At 37.0% G+C, this 19,176-nt stretch overlaps 1 protein-coding gene across 1 annotated transcript in view; it reads left to right on the forward strand.

Annotated features, from left to right (window-relative positions):
• Ankar (ankyrin and armadillo repeat containing) overlaps positions 1 to 19,176 on the forward strand; it is a 55,815-nt gene that overhangs the window by 5,330 nt on the left and 31,309 nt on the right. The window contains 11 exon segments of the mRNA XM_087200398.1: positions 4,536 to 4,817; positions 4,820 to 4,884; positions 4,886 to 4,973; positions 6,553 to 6,716; positions 7,672 to 7,775; positions 10,123 to 10,303; positions 11,352 to 11,571; positions 13,097 to 13,132; positions 14,563 to 14,764; positions 16,126 to 16,249; positions 16,252 to 16,336. Coding sequence (XP_087056524.1) covers positions 4,536 to 4,817; positions 4,820 to 4,884; positions 4,886 to 4,973; positions 6,553 to 6,716; positions 7,672 to 7,775; positions 10,123 to 10,303; positions 11,352 to 11,571; positions 13,097 to 13,132; positions 14,563 to 14,764; positions 16,126 to 16,249; positions 16,252 to 16,336 — 1,551 coding nt within the window.

A 19,176-nucleotide genomic window follows, 5' to 3' on the forward strand; every position in this document is an offset into this window, starting at 1 on the left:
CTAAAGTTTCCTGTAGATCATGCTTAAGGTTTTGAATATTCCCAGGTACCATGTCTGCAGATGTTTAGGCACCATGGTTACAACTGGGTAATCATTCCCAACCCCACCTCCAGTACTACACACCGCTGAACGCCTCTGAATCTGTTAGGACCTGAAATACAGAAGTATTTGTTTGCTACCTGTGCTATTGGCTGTATTTGTGCCTGGCCTGCTATGAAGTTCAAATGCTTGAGAATAATATTTGATGACAGGAATGCAGTCTAATTCACCTGCTGTAGGCTGGGTTTCCAGACGTGTTGTTTCAATGTGTTCTGCAGCCTCGATGTACCTCAAAGCAGTTCAGTCTCTTGAAGATGGTGTCTCCTTGTCTCAATGACAGCTTAGATAGCTGTTAGCTTTCATCTTTAGAGAAGGTTTTAAGTTGAATAGATATAAGGAATAAAGAAATTCTCCCTTCCCTGGGAGAGAACTACTTAAGCAGTGCTGGTGGAGTAGGCATTAATGCCATCTGGCTGGGTACAAAGCTCCTAGGATTGGAGAGTCACTGAACTCTAAAGGGTTACAGCTGTAACTGGAATCTCATGAACCCTGTTTTTGGGGGAAGGGCCTTTGATTAGGGTGATGAGGGTCAAAAAGCACAAAATATTACCAGTAATATCCAGTGAATTCCATTACTTTCTGCATTCCTTTGACTGGTCCGGTAGTTCCCTTTCATGGCCACTGAAGCTTTGCCATCACATAATGCATTGGTGAAGAGAATGTGGCAGGGACAAGCTCTTAAAAATATGTCAAATTCCACCCAGAAGTGCTGTCACTGCCAGGAGTATAGGAACTCCAAGGCTATTTCAGGTAATTTAAAATGTAAATGAGACATCATTTTAGTAGTTAGTGACACTTAATGCACCATCTATGAACCAGGAAATGAACCCAGATCACTTGACACCAAATCTGACTTTATTTGGGCTTCGTACTCTCCAGAACTGTAATAAAATGAACTTCCATTGTATAAAAGCTATCCATTCTGTGCCATTTTGTTGTAGGAGCCCAAATGGATTAAGGCAGAATGGAAGACAGGAGTGTGTATCCACTGCCTCCTGTCCCCCATGCATGAAAGTCTGCGTGGAGTTGGGGGGATTCTCTCATGCTTGCAGATCTGTTTATGCATCAGAAAGGCTGATGGGTCCCATCAGGATTCCAACACGGTAGAAGCAGAGAAGCCTTGGAACAAAAATAAGAGTCACATGGTACATCTGTGGCAAGGTGCAGTCAGGTTATATTTGTGTGAAGTTAGTTGATGCAACAATTAGAATTTTCAGGGCCTGGGGATTTAGCTCAGTGGCACCTCACCTGCCTCACAAGCACAAGGTCCTGAGTTCGATCCCCAGTACCAAAAAAAAGAATTTTCAAATGTGGTCTGAAAGGATGTGAGATATGATCAAAAGGTATCTGATACAGAGTGTTACTCCTGAGAACTTGAAGCACCCTTCAAACTTGATGTTTGAGGCTCAGGATGCACCCCCTTCTACAACGGTGTGACCAGGGAGCTGACACGAAAGCCCTGTGGTAGCAGCCATCTGGTGGCAAGCATGCAGCCTGCCTGCTCAGGTTATCTGTCATGTTTGGGAAGTCAGCAGCTCTTCTCTTGACATCACAGGGAAACCAGGTTCAAACCTTGTCACTGACCATGTGGTGCCTTAAACTGTGCTAGAGAGGGTTTCTAGAGAGGGCCAACTGCTTTTCCTGGAGGGCAGACTACTGAAAATCAGTCTTGGCCAAGGCCTCTCAGCTTTACATTATACCAATCCACCAGCAATGTCATTTGTTTAAAAATACATAGTGGCAACAGCAGTAGAGAATAGAGCTCAACAAAAATCTGGTCATATTACCCAGTTTTCTGAGAAAGGATTTTAAGTAGTGTAGAGCTCTTCAGCTGACAAATTCCTGGATTCTTAGACCCACTATAGGAGCTTTGGGTGATGGATGGAAAGAACGAAGTCTCATGACAGCAAAACGAGGGAAGGAAGGGAGCTTTTGATTGAAATGAGGGGGTGCTTATTCAATCTCACAAACTAGTAACATGGAATGGGTATTTTTTATGCCTCTGTTCATTTCCTCTCCTCCATCTGGAATGCCCCTCTGTCTGTCTACCTCACCCAGCTCTTTGACATTCTTCCCTGGGTTATTGCTACTGACTTCCGGATGCATGATTCAGACATTGCCTATTAGGACTCTTACCTGTACACACTGTACTTGGACACAGAAAATACTTCATATCTTATATTGCAATTATTGGCTTCATCTTTATCTTCTTTACTAGATCTTAAACTTCTCCTAAAGAGCAGAGAAAATTGTCATTTTTGTTTTTAAATTCTCGGCACCTTATTAAGTGCCTGGCACACAGTAAACTTTCAGTACATGTAGAAATTAAATGGTTAATAACAAATTGAAGGAGACTTTTCAGTTTCTAATTTGAGAGACAATCGGTAAATAGAACCATTACCCTGAGAGAATAAAGGCAAAGCAGATTGTGGGGGCAAGAATTTAGTTTGAAGCGATTCTGTGTCGTTCAGGTAAAGATATTTTTTAGGCATTTAGAAACAAGCTAGCGCTCAGCAGCAAAAGCAAGGACAGGAGATGAGATAAAGAGAAATTAGTATCCAAGTTTAAATACTTCGATGTTGTGTTTCCTGTCCCGCATCCTCTAAAGTTTTATCCAATTTTGGTTAAAACTTCTCTCATTATTTATTGACTTTTAGCATATTTTCCCCAGCTAATTTACATATGATCATACTTCCATAACTTTGTGTTTATTCATGACATGAACTGTATTCTTTGAAGTAGCTAAAGTTTTCCATATTTGTATTACTAATTCAGTACCAGACGTTCGAAGAGAAACGTGGAGCACCTGTCCACAGAAAGGCGAGGTCCTTTTTTCCCAAGAGGTCGTTTCTGACACCACCCTCCCACCTCGGGGGAACCAGTTCAGCTCTCCGAGGGCGCGCCTTCTCATCCGAGGGCGCGCCTTCTCATCCGAGGGGCTTCCCTGCCTGCTGATCCTTCCGTTCTCATTCCTTGTGAGGCAGAGCGGATGCTGGGGGTCAGAGGAAACCCTGATGTGTCACTGGGGAGCTTGTCCATCACACATTCCGTACATCTCTGTCTTTTATCTTCGGTTGGTCTGTTTGCTCCAGGCTCCTTCCTGAAAGGAAGCAATGAATCTGGGGCCAAAAGAATGGAAGAGGCGGTGCTCTCCCGATTCAACACTCCGTCTCTCCCTATTCCTTTCAGCACAAGGGCCTCCTCCTGGCCCTCAGCGGGGCTTCACAGCTTTTAGTGAGGACAGGGGCAAGGCTATGCTACCTGAGGTCTACCTGTACTTTCCTCAGCTTTTGAACCAGTCCTTTTTTTTTTTTTTCAAATCATTGCTTTTATTCTACACCGTGACCTTCCTGGGCTCCCTATGAGACTTGCAATTTCTAAGCCTTCTTGGGGTGCTGTGGTACCCTCTCTGCTAGCTCCGCCCACTGCAAACCAAAAAGTTTTGGTGGTATCAAAAATCCGCTGGCTGATATGTAGATTAAGATGTCAGAATCGCTTCCATTTCTCTATAATGTCTTTATGTCGATAACTAATTTACAGTGCCATTTTTTAAAAACCCAAGAGCTTTCAGCCTTTTATATAAATTGAAGAAGAAAAAGGAAAAAGAAAGGTTGGGGTTGATGTTTCATTTACACTTTAAAGCTCATGTGTCCCAAACTCTACATTTTCTACAAAGTCATATTTTATCAGTCCACATAGCTTTCTCAAGTTCAGATTGAGGGTAACATTGTACATATAACTATCTTTAGGAGACAATTTGATAAGAAAAATCCTAATTTCATTGTAAATGGCAAGAAAATAAAACATAGGAAAGGTGTCATTTTTCAAAATTTAGAAAAAGTTTTAATTCTTGTTTCATCATGATTAGTTTACCAGAAGGTTCATAGTTTATTATATATGTTTAGCTTCCCTTATTAGCAAAAAAGAATAAGTTCATCATATTAGGCCTGAAAAAGCAAAATATATTTTTTTATACAAAGAAAAAGCTGATTCCCTGATTAAGGGGATACCACACTTTCCTGTTGTTCTTCCATGTTTTTCTTGATTAAAAATGGGATTTAGAGGCTGGGGATTTAGCTCAGTGGTGCTGCGCCTGCCTCACAAATACAAAGTCCTGAGTTTGATCCCTGGTACTGGAAAAAAAATTGTGTGTCCATGGTTTTATGTTTCTTTCTGCCAAAATGAATAGCTCTTAGAGGGATTATTAGAGGAAATATATTTTTTAAATTCTATTGGTTTTTATCTTTCTTCTCTCTGCTGAGTAGCCGATTCATCCATCTGCTTTTCATCTTATACTATTTTATTATGTCTTGTTGTTTTTTAAAAATGTAATCCTAGCAGGATTTCAAGATGACAGTCTATGTTCAATCTGCTATCCAGAAGAAAGTCAAGGATGAAGCTTTCACTGTCTAAAATTTTTCTTTTTTACTGTGAAGGGTTGGTTGATATTACACAGGATCCAGACTTTAATGGAATCTATGATGAAGACATGAATGAAGATCCAACATATGATCCAAATAGCCCTGAAGAAAAAGCTGTATTTATGAAATATGCTGAAAATATTCTGCTAAAATTAACATTCAGCACCACACAAGTTCAACAGTGTGAAAATGTCTTTATATTTGAAGCAGCCTATTGGCTTACCAATGCTATAAAATATACTCAGGATTATCTTGATATTTGTACCTATCAGAGACTACAGCAAAGATTATATCTTCAAAAAAGGTTATTCAAAAACACTTTGAGAAGAAAAAAGAAATCAGAAAAGGGATAGGCTACCTAAAGTTTGATATGTTTTCTGGTTCCATTTTTACTAAGTTTGAAAAAAAAGATGAAAATTCCATATTTAAATAGCCTGCTTTAGCCTTTTTCAGGTAGGATATCAGCCAAAATCAAATATAAAGTAGTATATGTATATAGTAAATGCATATATATGTCAAGTTTTTCTAGTATGTATGTTTAGGCCTTTAATCTTTTAGAATAACAACAAATTTCATGTTTTCAGTGTAATTAAAAATATTTGGCATATACACATAGCATTTTGTGTATATTTATACTAATTATAAAAGCTATTGAAAGACTTAAACCAAGTTCTAAATAAATAAGTGTGCATTGTTCATCTAAATTATTCTATAAATTCAATACACTTCTATTCAAAACCCATACCATATTTTTTCCCTAAAGTTTACAAACTGAATGGCTTTGCACACCTTAAAAAAAGATTGAAACATATTAAAACTATAGTAATTAAATGAGGAAATATTGGTTCTGTAATAAACAGGAGCTGTCTGTATGGAACGGGCTTGCTTTTATGGAACTTGATAGGACTTCATTGCAAACTCTTCATGCTACCCAGGTTAACACACAATTTATGCACTTCGCTGATTGTCAAACACGTAGCCTTCTTCTAATGAAGTTCCTATTCAGATGACAAAATTTTGGTAGAAGTTTTGCAAATCATTTAGTGAAACTGTATAGCATGAGAATTCAGAGGTAATGATTAGCCCTGTAATCTATGAATTATTTGAAAATGGAATCAGAACAGTGTTTGTCCCATAAATGTGTGTGTGTGTGTGTGTGTGTGTGTGTGTGTGTATGGAACTTGGAGGGCCTGCATAAATGGGATATTAGCTATATCCCTAATGTTTTCTTACCCAAGCTGTTGAAATCAAACATGACTAAATATAAACAATTGAATCTATATTGTCAGATTAGGGTATGATGTTATTCTTTATACTTTCATGTACCTTTTATATATTTCTCAAAATACATTTTATGCCTTATATTGATGAAAACATCTACTAGCCAGTCAAAATATTGAACAAACTTAATCCTCACTAGGCTTTTACAAAATTATTTTTAAAATATGTTTTATGTGTGGTTTCATTACTTTCCAGAAATATAGGCCAGTTACTTTTTTCATATACAAAATATCCACCTATTTCTTTATCGTATGTCTTTTTACCTAAGCTAACTCAGATTTTTATTTAACCAAAGATTTTCTAAGGCACAAAATTTCAAGTCTTTTCTGATAATTGAAGGTAAGATATTAAAAATCTTGTGTGCATTTATAGAAATCAGTAGGTAGAATAATTTTTTTTTTGTTTTTGTTTTTGTGTTTTGGTACCGGGGATTGAACTCAGGACCTTGCACTTGCAAGGCAGGTGCGTTGCCACTGAGCCAAATCCCCAGCCCAAGAATAATGTTTTGACTATACTTTTACAATATCTGTGAAACACTATAGAAAGTGCTAGGAGTGTTTGATATAAACAATTTTAATGTTCAAATATCATATATATTTAGAACATAAATAATTTTATATACTGTAAATAAGATCTTAATTTCATGTGAAATATCTTTACTTTGTTTACATTAATGAGAATTTAGATCTCCAAAATATGATTATTTATATTTGTTCATTTTTTAAATGAAAGTTTGTTTTCATTTTGGGAGATGACAAGGTCAAGACAGAGCGAGAACTGCCTCCGTTTATTTATGGACGAGATTTTAAATGCCAGAACTTTCACTACAAAGAGAATCAATATTTTCATGTTCATGGAGGAATTGAATTTGACATCACCACCCCTTCAATTGAGCATGCTTTGGATGATTTTAAGGTTTACATTATTGTTGTTTCTGAGATGGTTTGTTGTTTCACAACTCTTTTTCTCCTATTTTCTAACCAGAAAGAGCTTCTATCAATATAGGCACTATGCAGGTGTCCAGAGAATTGTCCTCTCAACTCACTAACTTTTTCATACTTTACTTTAACATAAATGAATTAAGAATAACTCTATGTAAGAAACTGTGTTAGATGTCAGGGATAAAGTGATAAATAAGCTAGGTACATACCTCATCCTCACAGAATTTACAGCCTTCTAATAGGTTGTATTTGTCCTAGAACCATCAATCAAAGGGTGTGGTAGAAAATACTGAACACTCACTATAAACCTTCCACTCTCCTCAAAGACTAGCACTAGAAAAGAAACCCTCTAGAGTTTAAGAAGAACAATTCTTCATCTGGAATTTTCTTTTTTCTTTTTTTTTTATTAATTATATTGGTACATTTAAGGTATACAATATAATGACATTCATCATTGGAAATTAGCACCTTTACATAACCCATCTTGGTTCTTATTTTTTCCCCTTGAACCCCTCCACCTCTACCTATTTACAAAGACTTTGTTTCCATTTTTTCTTTTTCTCATACTAATTCCATTCCCTTTTTTCTTTTCCCCTACCTTTCCCATTTCCCCTTCCCCTTTGCACCTTTTCTTCCTATTTCACATTATCTATCATACCTTTTAGTCCTTATTTACACATCTGGAATTTTCTATAAACATTATACATTTCAACTGCCATTGCTTTTGTACCTTGTCTACATTATTTTTCTTTTGTGATTTTCCTTTATTTCCAAAGGAAATAGGAATAGCATGCATGCGGTTACTTTCAAAATTTTTCTGGAATATTATATTTAAAATTTTCACTTAAATGTATAAAATTTCATTTAAAAGAAATCATAATTATTTAGATTTGTATAAAGATATTTTAATAACATAATTAATATTTTAGAACAATTTAGAAAAATTACGGGATTATGCTGCCAATACATTTGCAGAAGATTTTGGATACAAAGAATATTACTCAATACCAGTCATGGAATTTCATGGGAAAAGGTAAGGAACTTTCAGTAATTATTCACACTAGCCACATATTATTGAATGTTAGCAGAGAACTTGAAACAAGACCATGTCAAAATACAGCAGCTTACACCTTTGCATGGAGATCCTAGAAGCTACTCAAAACCGTAGGATGGAGACACTAATGGCCTGATGAATGACGTATTCACTCCACAAATTATGTATTAAACGCTATAGTTCTTACTTCATGCACATTGACACCTTCTGCATAATAATCCTTAGAGTTGAAAATGAGTTCTTATGAGTAACACAATGGTTAAGTCATGCTGGAGATGGGGATTAAATCATGTGAGGCAACTGAGACCAACAGACTCAGCACACACCACTTTCTTTCCATAAGGAATATGGTGAATACGGTTTAAAGTCCTCTTCTTCCAAGCCTTGGTGTGCCTGTCATTTTTTTGAAGCAGTACGTTTCCTCCAAGCAGTATTGCTAGCATCTTTTATATGTTGTATTCTTGTATTTTCACATCTTAAAACACTGAATTTTGGAAATATGGAATATGGAGAGGAAATATTTGGAGTAGAGGTAGATATTTAAAGCATATAAGAAGGTTTACTTTGTTTATTTGTTTGTTTGTTTGTTTTGAAGGGATGGAAGAGGTTAAGAGGATAGGACCAAGTCTGCAACTCGAGAACAGTGACTTCTAACCGGGGATTTAGTTCAGTGGTTCCACTGCCTGCCTCACAAGCGCAAGGACCCGAGTTCGATCCCCGGTACCAAAAAAAAAAAAAAGAATAGTGACTTCTAGAGAGGGTAGGGAGAGGTAGAGAGAGGAGAAAGGGATCAAAGGAGACTGAGAGGGAATGATACAGGATGGGAGAATATAGCCTGTAAGGTAAATATGGAAAATTTTAAGAACATAAAAATAGATTGAAGAGCTCCCTCTAAATATGACGGCTATAAGTTGCTAAGAAATTTTTGGTGGGTCTTGGTTAAAGGAGGCTATTTGCCATGAGTTGAAGGATACAGTGAGGGAAGGTAGAGATTATTAACTTCTTTCAAGATGCATGATAGTGAGGAGCAAAAAAGAAATAAGCCGTGGGGAGTATCAGGGTAATGGATGAAAGTGGATTTTTCTATTGAATGAGCTGAAGACAAAGACCATGTGGTACCTCTACAAGTCAGGACGTACAGACAAGTGTGTAGCCCTCCCACTCCGCGGGGCGGGAGGCTGCGGGAAGACAGCCTTCACTTTGTATTGTTGTGGTCTGATTTCATTCCGTGGGGAGGGGTGGTGGTTAGGAAGAATGATCCCTCAAAAAAACACACCTCTATCAAAGCAATGCGGTCTATTACATCTTAAAAACTGGAGTTGAAGTAAAGCTGAAACAGAGTATTAGCCTCTGATTACTTCAGAACACGGTGTTTTCCTAAAATTTGCCTGTAACTTGTCCACGGGGCCCAGTCATTCTCCCTCAGCCAGTGGGCAAGGAGTTTCCTCAGCATACAGCCACGAAATCATTTCCCCCCGAAATTAGTACTGTATAACGGAGCAAATTGTTCAGCACTCCTAGGAAAACTGACGGTCCCTGAGGAGCAAAGCGAAGAGCCTTGGCAGAGTGAAGCCACTGTTAAAAGTATTGTATTGTCAGCAATAAGGAGGGTCTTTAGAGGAAAAACCTAGGAAACCCTGAGAGGCTTCCCACCGATAGGTGGCGTCAGCCGCTGACGTGCTCACCACTGAAACCCGGGCGCAGGGAAAGGCGGCTCAGGGGGAAGCGGAGGAAAGCCACCATTCTCCTTTACCTGTGACGATGAGCCCTCCCAGGAAACACACTAACTCAAAATGTAATCACTCTTCCACTCCGGAGTGCCAGGGTCAGGGCAGTTGTAAGCTCCCCTCCCCTGCCCCATGTCCCGGGGATCTGGTGGATCGTGAGTTTCTTAGTCCAAGGCTACAGTGAGTAAAAATCTAGGAGCCATTACCCGGAGCCTCCTTCCAAGTCAGACTCAAGGCAAACAACCCTTGACAGAACAAATATTGGCATAGTGATAGGAGTACAAGGTGGGAAAATAGTTAAAAGAGGAACCCAGAACTCCCTGAGCCGGAATTTGGACTTCTAGTGACTTTAAAACAGCCCCCCTAATGTCTGGTATGGGAAGGACAGAGTAAATCCAAAGGGCCAATATGCAGAAGATACTTTTCATATAAAGACTTGATTAATAAGTTGATAACTATGTCGTTAATATATTTACGATCGAGTACAATTTAAACGGCAGTCCTATATTTATTATGGAAAAATCAACTTTTTCCAACATAGGGGAAAAGTGGCAGATCATTTCACAGTTTGAAAACCTTTTTTCTTTATGTTTTTGTAGCTATTATGTGGTCTATTTTGAACTTGAAATTTTCTATCGGCAACTATATAAGACACAGTGGTGGGGAGCCATAAATGAAATAGTGAACACTTTGAGGGTGAAAAGACTTCCACTGACAGATGCTCAATTACATGAACAATTTAACAAAAAATTTGGTTTCAAAAAAGCTATGAAATGCAAGGTATTTCAGTGACTATCACATAATTCAGTATAAGAAGTTACATATTATCAATAAGTATATTTCTCTAATTTTTATCTTAAGGATTAATAAAAGGTTAAATAAAATCTTCAATATAATATAAAATCCCACATTTCACTATCTAAAAGCTACACAGTTCTGGATTATAAACTTCTGGAATAGTATGAAACAGCCTGTTAATGAATTAGATTGTGATTAATCTTAATAATGACTAATATTTATTAATTTGCTTATGTTGTATGCCAGGCACTGTTATAAATCAAAAAATTCTCTTAAGGCACTAGTTCTATTAGCAGTCCTATTATACAAATGAGAAATTCGAGGTGTAGAGTGTTAAAATCTTTCTCAAATAACACAATTCATAAATGGCAGAAGCTGGCTTCAGTCCTCAGAGTGAACACAAGGAACAAACTTAAAATCCTGACTGAAATGGGTATGTCTGTTTCACAAACCTTGACCTAACAACTTTTGGAACTGATCATTAAGTTCACCAATGTTTAAGCTGCTATTTACTTTCCATTTGTTTTAAAACTTTAATAGCTAGTTTAATTTTCAAATATCTAGTAGAATGTATAAGCAATGATATTTTTACCTATTATGAGACTTAAGGAAGACAAACTGTATTTCTATAGCTGTATACTTTAAGTTTCTAGATATCTAAGTTAAGTTGTTTTTAAAGAAAAGAATCCATGATCTTTGTTTGATCTTAAAGTGTCTCAGAAGGTATTTGTCTACAATTTTGTATCCAAAGAAGAAAGGTCTAAAATTTACCCTTAAAAAATGAAAAAAAAAAACCTTCCCAAATGTATTTCTAAAGTTCTAAGTATTTCTTTATACATAACTCTGAGAACTTTAAGTATTGTCCAATGAGAAACTTTCCATCTAGAGCTTGGGAAATTTTTCTATAGTTGAACAGCAATCATGTGATTTGGTTAACACATTTTTGGGTCCTTTTTTCCTGAAAGCAAATTTTAGGTAGATTTTATATTAACTATTTAGAAACTAATTCTGACCTCCTTAATAATTTTAGAGTATACCGTTTGGTCTGAAGTCTGCTGTTGAAAGAGGATTATCTGCCGTTTTCCACACATTTAGCCCTGAAACCTCAAGTTCCACGATAAATGTCTCAGATGAAGCAAGGTACGCTATTTTCCACCACGCCGCTCTCCACAACAGAATTTCCATCATATGTCACCTGTGCGGTGCCAACTTCAACATCAACCAGAGACGTTTTGTTATTGTCAGCCAAGGTACCATAAATCTTTTAACCCTAGAAAGTTTTTCTTACACTTATCTCTTATTCCACAGTAAGAATGCATGTCATTTTAAAGCAAGGTTAAAATTTGGTGTTGGTATCTTAAGCAAAGTTGAGGGTTTTGTTTCATTTGTCTAATAAGAGCTCCTTTTAGTTTTATTAAGTATCAATTGTTGCTAGTTTATATAGTATTATATTTGTTTTGTCTCCCTCATTTGAATATTAGCTCTATAAGAGCAAGGATTTGGTCAGCTTTGTTTATCATGATAATCTGGTGTTCAGAAGAAAGCCTGGCATTAGTAGTTGCTCATGAAATATTTGTTGAATGAATGGATGCGAGATAGAATTGGTAAGCAGTAGCACAATTAATATATAATGATGTACTATAGAAATTCAAAGAAAGGAGGGATGAATATGACCATCAGATCCTGGTAGAATATTCTTATCCTTATCTCATTGCTCTAAACTAAGGTCTAGTTTCTTCATATATTTAACAATGAAGACATTCTTTTACAATACTATTTATGATTAATAGCCCCTTCAAGGGTAACCTGGTTTAAACTTTAAATAGCCATTTTTGCTGATTATTAAATATATACACATTTTACATCCACTGGAATAAATTTGAGAAGTACAAAAATAAAGTTATAAATGAAAGTGGGGAGATTAATTGTCAAGATAAATAAAGATAAATGTTCAGGAATGGGTGGTACAATGGTATCGACAATAAAAATGGTTTTATGTTTTAATTAGATCAGCTACCTTAATAAGCTGTGTGGTTTTTGCACCCAAAATAAAATGTTATGGTGTAACCCGACTACTAGTAAATTCTGACCTCCATCATTGTGATTCAAATGTCTTATATAGTATTAAGATTTGTCTGTCAGTTGCAGTATTCAGTACAGAATGAACCTAGTTAAAATAATGCATGGGCTGGGGATTTAGCTCAGGGGTGCCACCGCCTGCCTCGCAACTGCAAGGTCCAGAGTTCAATCTCCAGTTCAAAAAAAGTAATAATAATAATAATGCATGATTCAGTCAAATCCACATACAATAGCTACCCTGTTATTTAAAGATGTGTTATCTTTAAACTTTTTTTTTAGTGTGAAAAGACTTTTGGTAAATTAAAATTGCTTGTTTATCCTAACTTCTTGGCTTTCCACTTGGTGATAATTGGGTAGATTTTGAAGTATTATTAGTAGTATCTACTAGTATCTAGTAGTATCTAATAGTACTATCTACTAGTAATATTATTGCTTCCTCAGCATGAAATTATAGCAGCTGTGAGTTTCAGGAGCCACTGGAGAGGCAGTTTCTAGGTCTGCTTTGATTGTAGCACTGGGCACAACAGCATGCCCACATGGCTTGGCCAAAAGTCACACTCAGGCCTATTAGGTGTAATCCCGCTATCCGTATCTACACACAGTCATTTTGTTCTAGTCATAGGAGTCTTCTGATTAATGCAGGAAACTGCTGTATATTAATAATCATGCTTCTATGTGTGTTCCCTTTTAAAACAGAGTCATCCAAAATGGACACAAAAAAAGAAAGAAATGGTAAGACGCAAGTAAAATATCCGGTGTGTTTCCAAAGGCTGTGACATGTATTGCAACTCTCCTTAGAGCACACAGTCTGCGAAATGTTCTGTCACATGAGGATGTCCCATAGTGGTGTTTCCTATTCCGTTTGAAGTATATTTTTTTCAATCATGGTTATATGATTTTCTTCTTGAGGTTTTTTTTTTTTTCCTTTTTTAAACTCTGAAACTTGCTGCCACCTTTGTTTTTATAAATTCAGACCCCCCCCCAAATGGTTTTTACACCTTTAAAAATAAGCAATTGGTGTAACGTAGATCCTCGGGCTTCTAGAGGCTGTATCAGTTTGTGAGATCCGAGACAGGGTCATCCAGTGGATCCTGCCACTCTTCCTCAGAATCCAAAGGCTGTGAGACACTACTGAAGAGTTTTAAGCAAGGAAATGAAAAGATCAGATTTACATTATGAAAAAGATGAGTAGGGAAAGGACCATTAAAAAAAAGGTAGAGATAGCAGCTGGGGGATGATTGGATCAGGGTGCTTCTGGCCCTAAAGATAGGTTTCTGAGATTATTAAACCTTGGGGATGGATTGATTATAGAGATAAAATGAAGACGAGTGCTAAGGAGTATTCCAGGTTTTGATTTTGTAGAACTGGCTTGGATCATAATGTCTTTCACTGATTTAGAGAGCAAAGATAGAGAACCAGCTCTGAAAGGAAAGATAGGAGTTCAGTTGTGAATGTATTAAGTGTGAGGTGATGCGTGGAGGTACTTAGCTCTGGGTGATATAAATCTGGAGCTCAGAGAAGACAACAGATGTCATCTAGGAGTCATCAATTTATAGATGGTAAGTGAAGCCACTGAGAAGAGATAAAGGCCTAAGACAGCTTTAAGGTTCATTTAGACATCAGGACAAGATCCCTAAGGAGACTGCAAAGGAGAAAAATAGGGAGCGTAAGATGACAAAAGTCAAGAGAAGTAACAATTTGAAATAGGAACAAGTGGTCAACAGTATAAAGATACTGTTCAGAAGTAAGATGAGAATTCTCAAATGCCCACTGGACTTAGTGATAGAGAAGCCTTTTGTGAACATATATTTTTTATCAATTTTAAGCAATCTTATCTCCTACCACAAAATATTTGAATAAAATGGAAAATAATTTCAATATGGAATAGCTTATTTTATCACAAAGCTATTTTATGTATTCACTTAAATTTCCAAATATTTAACATTTTCCATGTATATTTATTCACTTAAAAGAAGTATGATATTTTCGTGGTTAGACATCCTGAGTTCAAGACATACAGGATTACCTAATTCATTACTTTAGTGCTTATCTTAGAGATTTTATATTGTATAACACTAAGCTCTATGGTTGGATGCCAAAAAGGTACGGTTTTTTAGGAGCATTAATTCTTTGACCACTGAAGTATCATCCATCCATCCCAGGTCCAACACCTCTCCACCTGGCCACACCGGCTTGCTCGTTGGAGAGCACCATCTGCCTACTTTCTTTCAAAGCTGATTACACACTTTCTGAAAAAAGAGGCTGGATGCCGATCCACTTTGCTGCTTTCTAGGATAATATCTGCATCATCATTGCTCTCTACAGGAAGGATCCTAGTTTGCTAGAAGCGAAGGCAACCGCTGAGTAAGTTATTAGGCATTTATAAGGATACAAGTTTCTACATTCATGGCTTTCCCTACACATTCACACTGAAAGACACAGACAAGCTTTTGATATGGGTGACTTGATGTCCTTTCTCATTACTGACTTTTCCTACCACGTAACTTTAGAACTTATCAAAACAAAAGCTTCCATCAATCTATGCCTGTTTTCTAGAAGAATCAGCAGTGAGCTGTTGGGAGTTTTTCCTAAACTTGTCCCAGTAATATGGTTCCACAGGATAGTTGGTCAGGTTAACTACTTAGTGCCTAGGAAGAAGCCTAAGATTAGGGAACAGAAAGTTGCTCTACTCTGAACCCTATACAGCCATGAGTTAGCTCTAGGGGTCCAGAGTGGATGGGGCTTGTATCACAGAATAAATATCTAATGGTATCTGAAAGAGAAATGCAAAAAGAGAAAATTTTGAAATAAGAAAGTCTCCCTCAACATCTTTTATTGCACAATTTAAGTGAGGACCAACCTTTGGGGTAGAGGTATAACTTCTTTTAAAGGTACATTCTTGTCTAGGAATCTAAAGCACACATGTTAGTCTTTTGAACATCTGAATCTGATTGTGGTGGAGTTTCTTGCAGGTTTTTCTATGTCTTCAAATATTATTCAGTGGTCTAGGGCTAGTATAATTGTTTGACAGTTCCAGTATGCTGACTTTCTCTAGCTAGTCCTTAACATGGCTTCCATACCATGGTACAAAAGCAACTCCTCCTTTTATTATCATGACTGGAGATTGCAAAAGAAAGTATTGAAACTCTCCATTCTCTTTAGGCAGTTGCCCATGTAATGTCCACTAACATACTGGCCAAGTTTGGTTGTGTGGCCATACCTGTCTATGAGAGAGATTGGGAAATGTAACATTGGGCTGGATGCCAAAAGATCTTCAGTATCTCAAAAAACTCTTAGTTTCTACAACAGTGAGGAATCTGGGATTTGAAAATTGGAAATGAAGTATGAGGGGATAGGTTTGACCGCTACCTGAGCCCCAGTTTCACCATTTGTGAAATGGGTTCATACTTGCCTTGCTTTTTACTTGATTCAGAGTGGTGATAAGGATTCGTCGGGACAGTATATTCTAAGAGTTTTGTACATTATCAACTTCCAAAGAAATTAAAAGGCTTGACAACCAAGTCAAAAAGGAGCAGAGGGACTTACACAGCCAGGCAAGGGAGGCGAATGTGTTACATGTGAAATACAGAGGGTGATCCTAAGGAAGAGGCGGTGATGGTATCAATCACAGTTCCTACAACAGTACTTCGAATGGCTTAACAAAAAGTCAAGTTGACACTCTGTGTGTACTCAAGTGGTATTATAATGCATTCCTTGATTTTTAGGAACCAGTGTACTCCACTGTTACTTGCGGCCACTTCAGGAGCTCTGGGCACTATTCAATACCTATTTTCTCTTGGGGCTAACTGGAGAAAAACAGACACTAAAGGAAACAATATAATTCATTTGTGTCAGTGCCAACCTTTCGTACAGAGGTACTTAAGCATATAATAGAATTAAACATTCCTGAACTCCCAGTTTGGAAAACTTTGGTAGGTGAGTATAGAACATACAATTTCTTTGTAAATAAATGTTTTTATTATCATAAAATAAATAAATGTGCGTTAAAATCAGAAACCAAAATACAAATGATAAAGAACTATATTTTGTGTACAAAAGTAGCTTTTTCTGAGTTACAATAAAGAATCTATGATAATTTTACACAAGTATGCTTATTTTTGTTTTTCAAACTTTCTCAGAAGTGAAGTCATTCTCTCTACTATCAAAAAGTAACTTTAAAAAAAGGAAAGGGAGGACATTATTTTAGGTGGAAAAGATTCCCTCTAACTTACTTATTATCTCCTAATTTTAGAGACAAATTTGGCAAAATAATTCTTCATATTCTGATAAATATTTTGTGACAAATTCTGTTTGACCCCCCCACTCCAATTTTGTGTTCAATCTAGCTAGAAATTTGAGGGTAAAGGTTATTTGGGTAACTGAATGTATCCATCTAGTTTTATTCCTTCCTGAGACCCCACTAAAACTGCATAAAGATTAAATAATAATTACACCAGTAGCAGTAGACAACCATATACAAAGAAAAAATGAGAGAAAATATAGTAACAACAAAATCTTACACAATGGATTCAGATAGGCAAATGTTAGGACTTAGCTGTCCAGAGAAAAGTCCTTCCAAGCCAACAATGGAAAAGCAAAGAAATTCTCAGACTCACATCATAAAGCCCTCAGAAAGCTTGAGAAATGGCTGGGCCAGTCAGGAGTGCTCTATTCAGCCTCGCCAAGAAAGATCTAAGGGCACTGAGGATGGAATCCTCCCTCACCAACAGAAGAGAAAGGGACCTAGGAAACTAGAAGTCTCACCAAGAGAAAAGCAAGGGGGAACTTCAAGAAGAACAAGAAAGGAAAGTTCCAGAATGTAACTGTGCACCTAACCTAGAGGAAAAAGGCAGGAAGAATTGTCAGCAACTACAAAGCAATTCAAGGAGATGGAATAAAAGAAGGAAATTATTGCCTATAGGAAAGAAAAAAGGGAGAAGTGAGATATAGTTACACTACATAATAATACTTCACCATGAATAGTACCATAATTAAGCACTGAATATTAATTTAATTAACAATCCCAAATATGGTCAATGGAAAGCAAAAGAAAATGGCAGTGTGATAATGAAAGAGCAAATTTAATACATCTATAAATGACATCTAAGATCAATATAAGAAAATATAACAGCATGGGGGCCAGGAATTTAGCTCAGTGGCTCCACTGCCTGCCTCACAAGTGCAAGGTCCCAAGTTCGATCCTCGGTACCAAAAAAAAACCCCAGCATATATAAATATGTAGAAATATATAAATCACAAAAGATATTGGGAAAGGCATCCAAAGTGGTTCTGTCTGGAGAGATGAACCCAGAAAAGTGAGGAGGGTGGGGTCACAAACCATAACATGTTGCTATGGCCTTTGTGTTATTATTTAACCTTGAACCATGAGAATGAAATAAAAATTAAAGCAAACAGAGAAGAAAAGAGTTGGAGAGTGAGAACTGCTCAATTTAGGATGGGACAAGATATATTTAAGATTTTCAGTCACATGTTACTGGTCCAAGAAGTCTAAATATTTGGCTTCAAGACAGACTCAGTATCAATCTTGGAACTTGCTGAGTGCTGGGAATGTATTCTGAGTAAATCAGCCTCAAGAGATATAGGAAAATATTTGCAATGTTCACTTATATATCATTATATTTTAGACTTTTTAGGAGTGACTGAGAGGATCATTGTGCTACTTTTAATAGATTTAAACCATTGTAAACACCTACTTTAAGAATAGAAAGTCTAGCCTAATAATAGCTTAATGACACAAAAACACCCAATAGCCAATGCTTCTTACAGCCATTGTTGGGAAGTCCTGACAATGATTTGAACAGGTCTGCCCACTTCTTTGCTTTTACCCTGGAATAGCCCTCCCTCCTCATCGTGCCCATTTCCACTATGGGCAAAAGAAGAATTAGTTTACTAGACATCTCCAGGATTAGCCCTTGGAGTGGAAGCTGAATTTTAAGAGCACACCATGGAGTAACTTAGCCAAGGTAGGATCAGGATGAATTTGCTAATAGAGTGGATTGATGAAGAGATGAAGAAAAGATAAATCCATGGACTTTTTTTACACTCTGGTCATTGTTTACAGGCATGCATATTTGTTATCTGTGGTCTGGAGTATAAATTCATGTGAGATTTTTTAAAAATATATTTTTTATACCCAGAAAATATATAAGCCTCTTAACTAATTTAATGAATACTAAAACTTTATAAACAATAATATAGTTTACTTTGCCATCTTTTAAAACTCATACTCATACTTGATTCAAAACTGATTTCAGACACAAGAGACATGTTATTTGCAAGTGAATTCCAACTATGTTTCCAGCCTGTTAAAGCCACTTAGACCAAAGAATTTGAGGCTTTTGTTTCACTAGTTATATACATTATAAGCCTCAAAGATCACAGGCATATATTGTGTTGGTTAACATTTCATTACTGTAACAAATGCCTGAGATATATGGAGGAAGGTTTATTTCCTTATGAAGAAGAAGGGTTTAGTTTTGGCTCCTAGTTTTGGAGGTTTCATTCCATGTTGGGTACTCCCATTGCCTTTTGGCCTGTGGCAAGGTACAACATCGTGACAGGAATCCATGGCAGAGGAACTCCCTTACCTCATGACTGAGTGTGGGAAGGAAAGAGAAATCTGGGGATAGGAGCAGGGTCCCACAGTCTCCAGGGGCATGCCCCCAGGCCCTACAGCCTCCCGGTAGGCCTCACCTCTTAAGGGTTCTGCCACCTCCTGATGACATCAATGTGGAGACTAAGCCTATCAACCATGG

The sequence above is a fragment of the Heterocephalus glaber genome, unplaced genomic scaffold, assembly GCF_053883595.1.
Source record: "Heterocephalus glaber isolate CG9 unplaced genomic scaffold, H.glaber_assembly_v1.0 deba00001743, whole genome shotgun sequence".
Classification (NCBI taxonomy): domain Eukaryota; kingdom Metazoa; phylum Chordata; class Mammalia; order Rodentia; family Bathyergidae; genus Heterocephalus; species Heterocephalus glaber.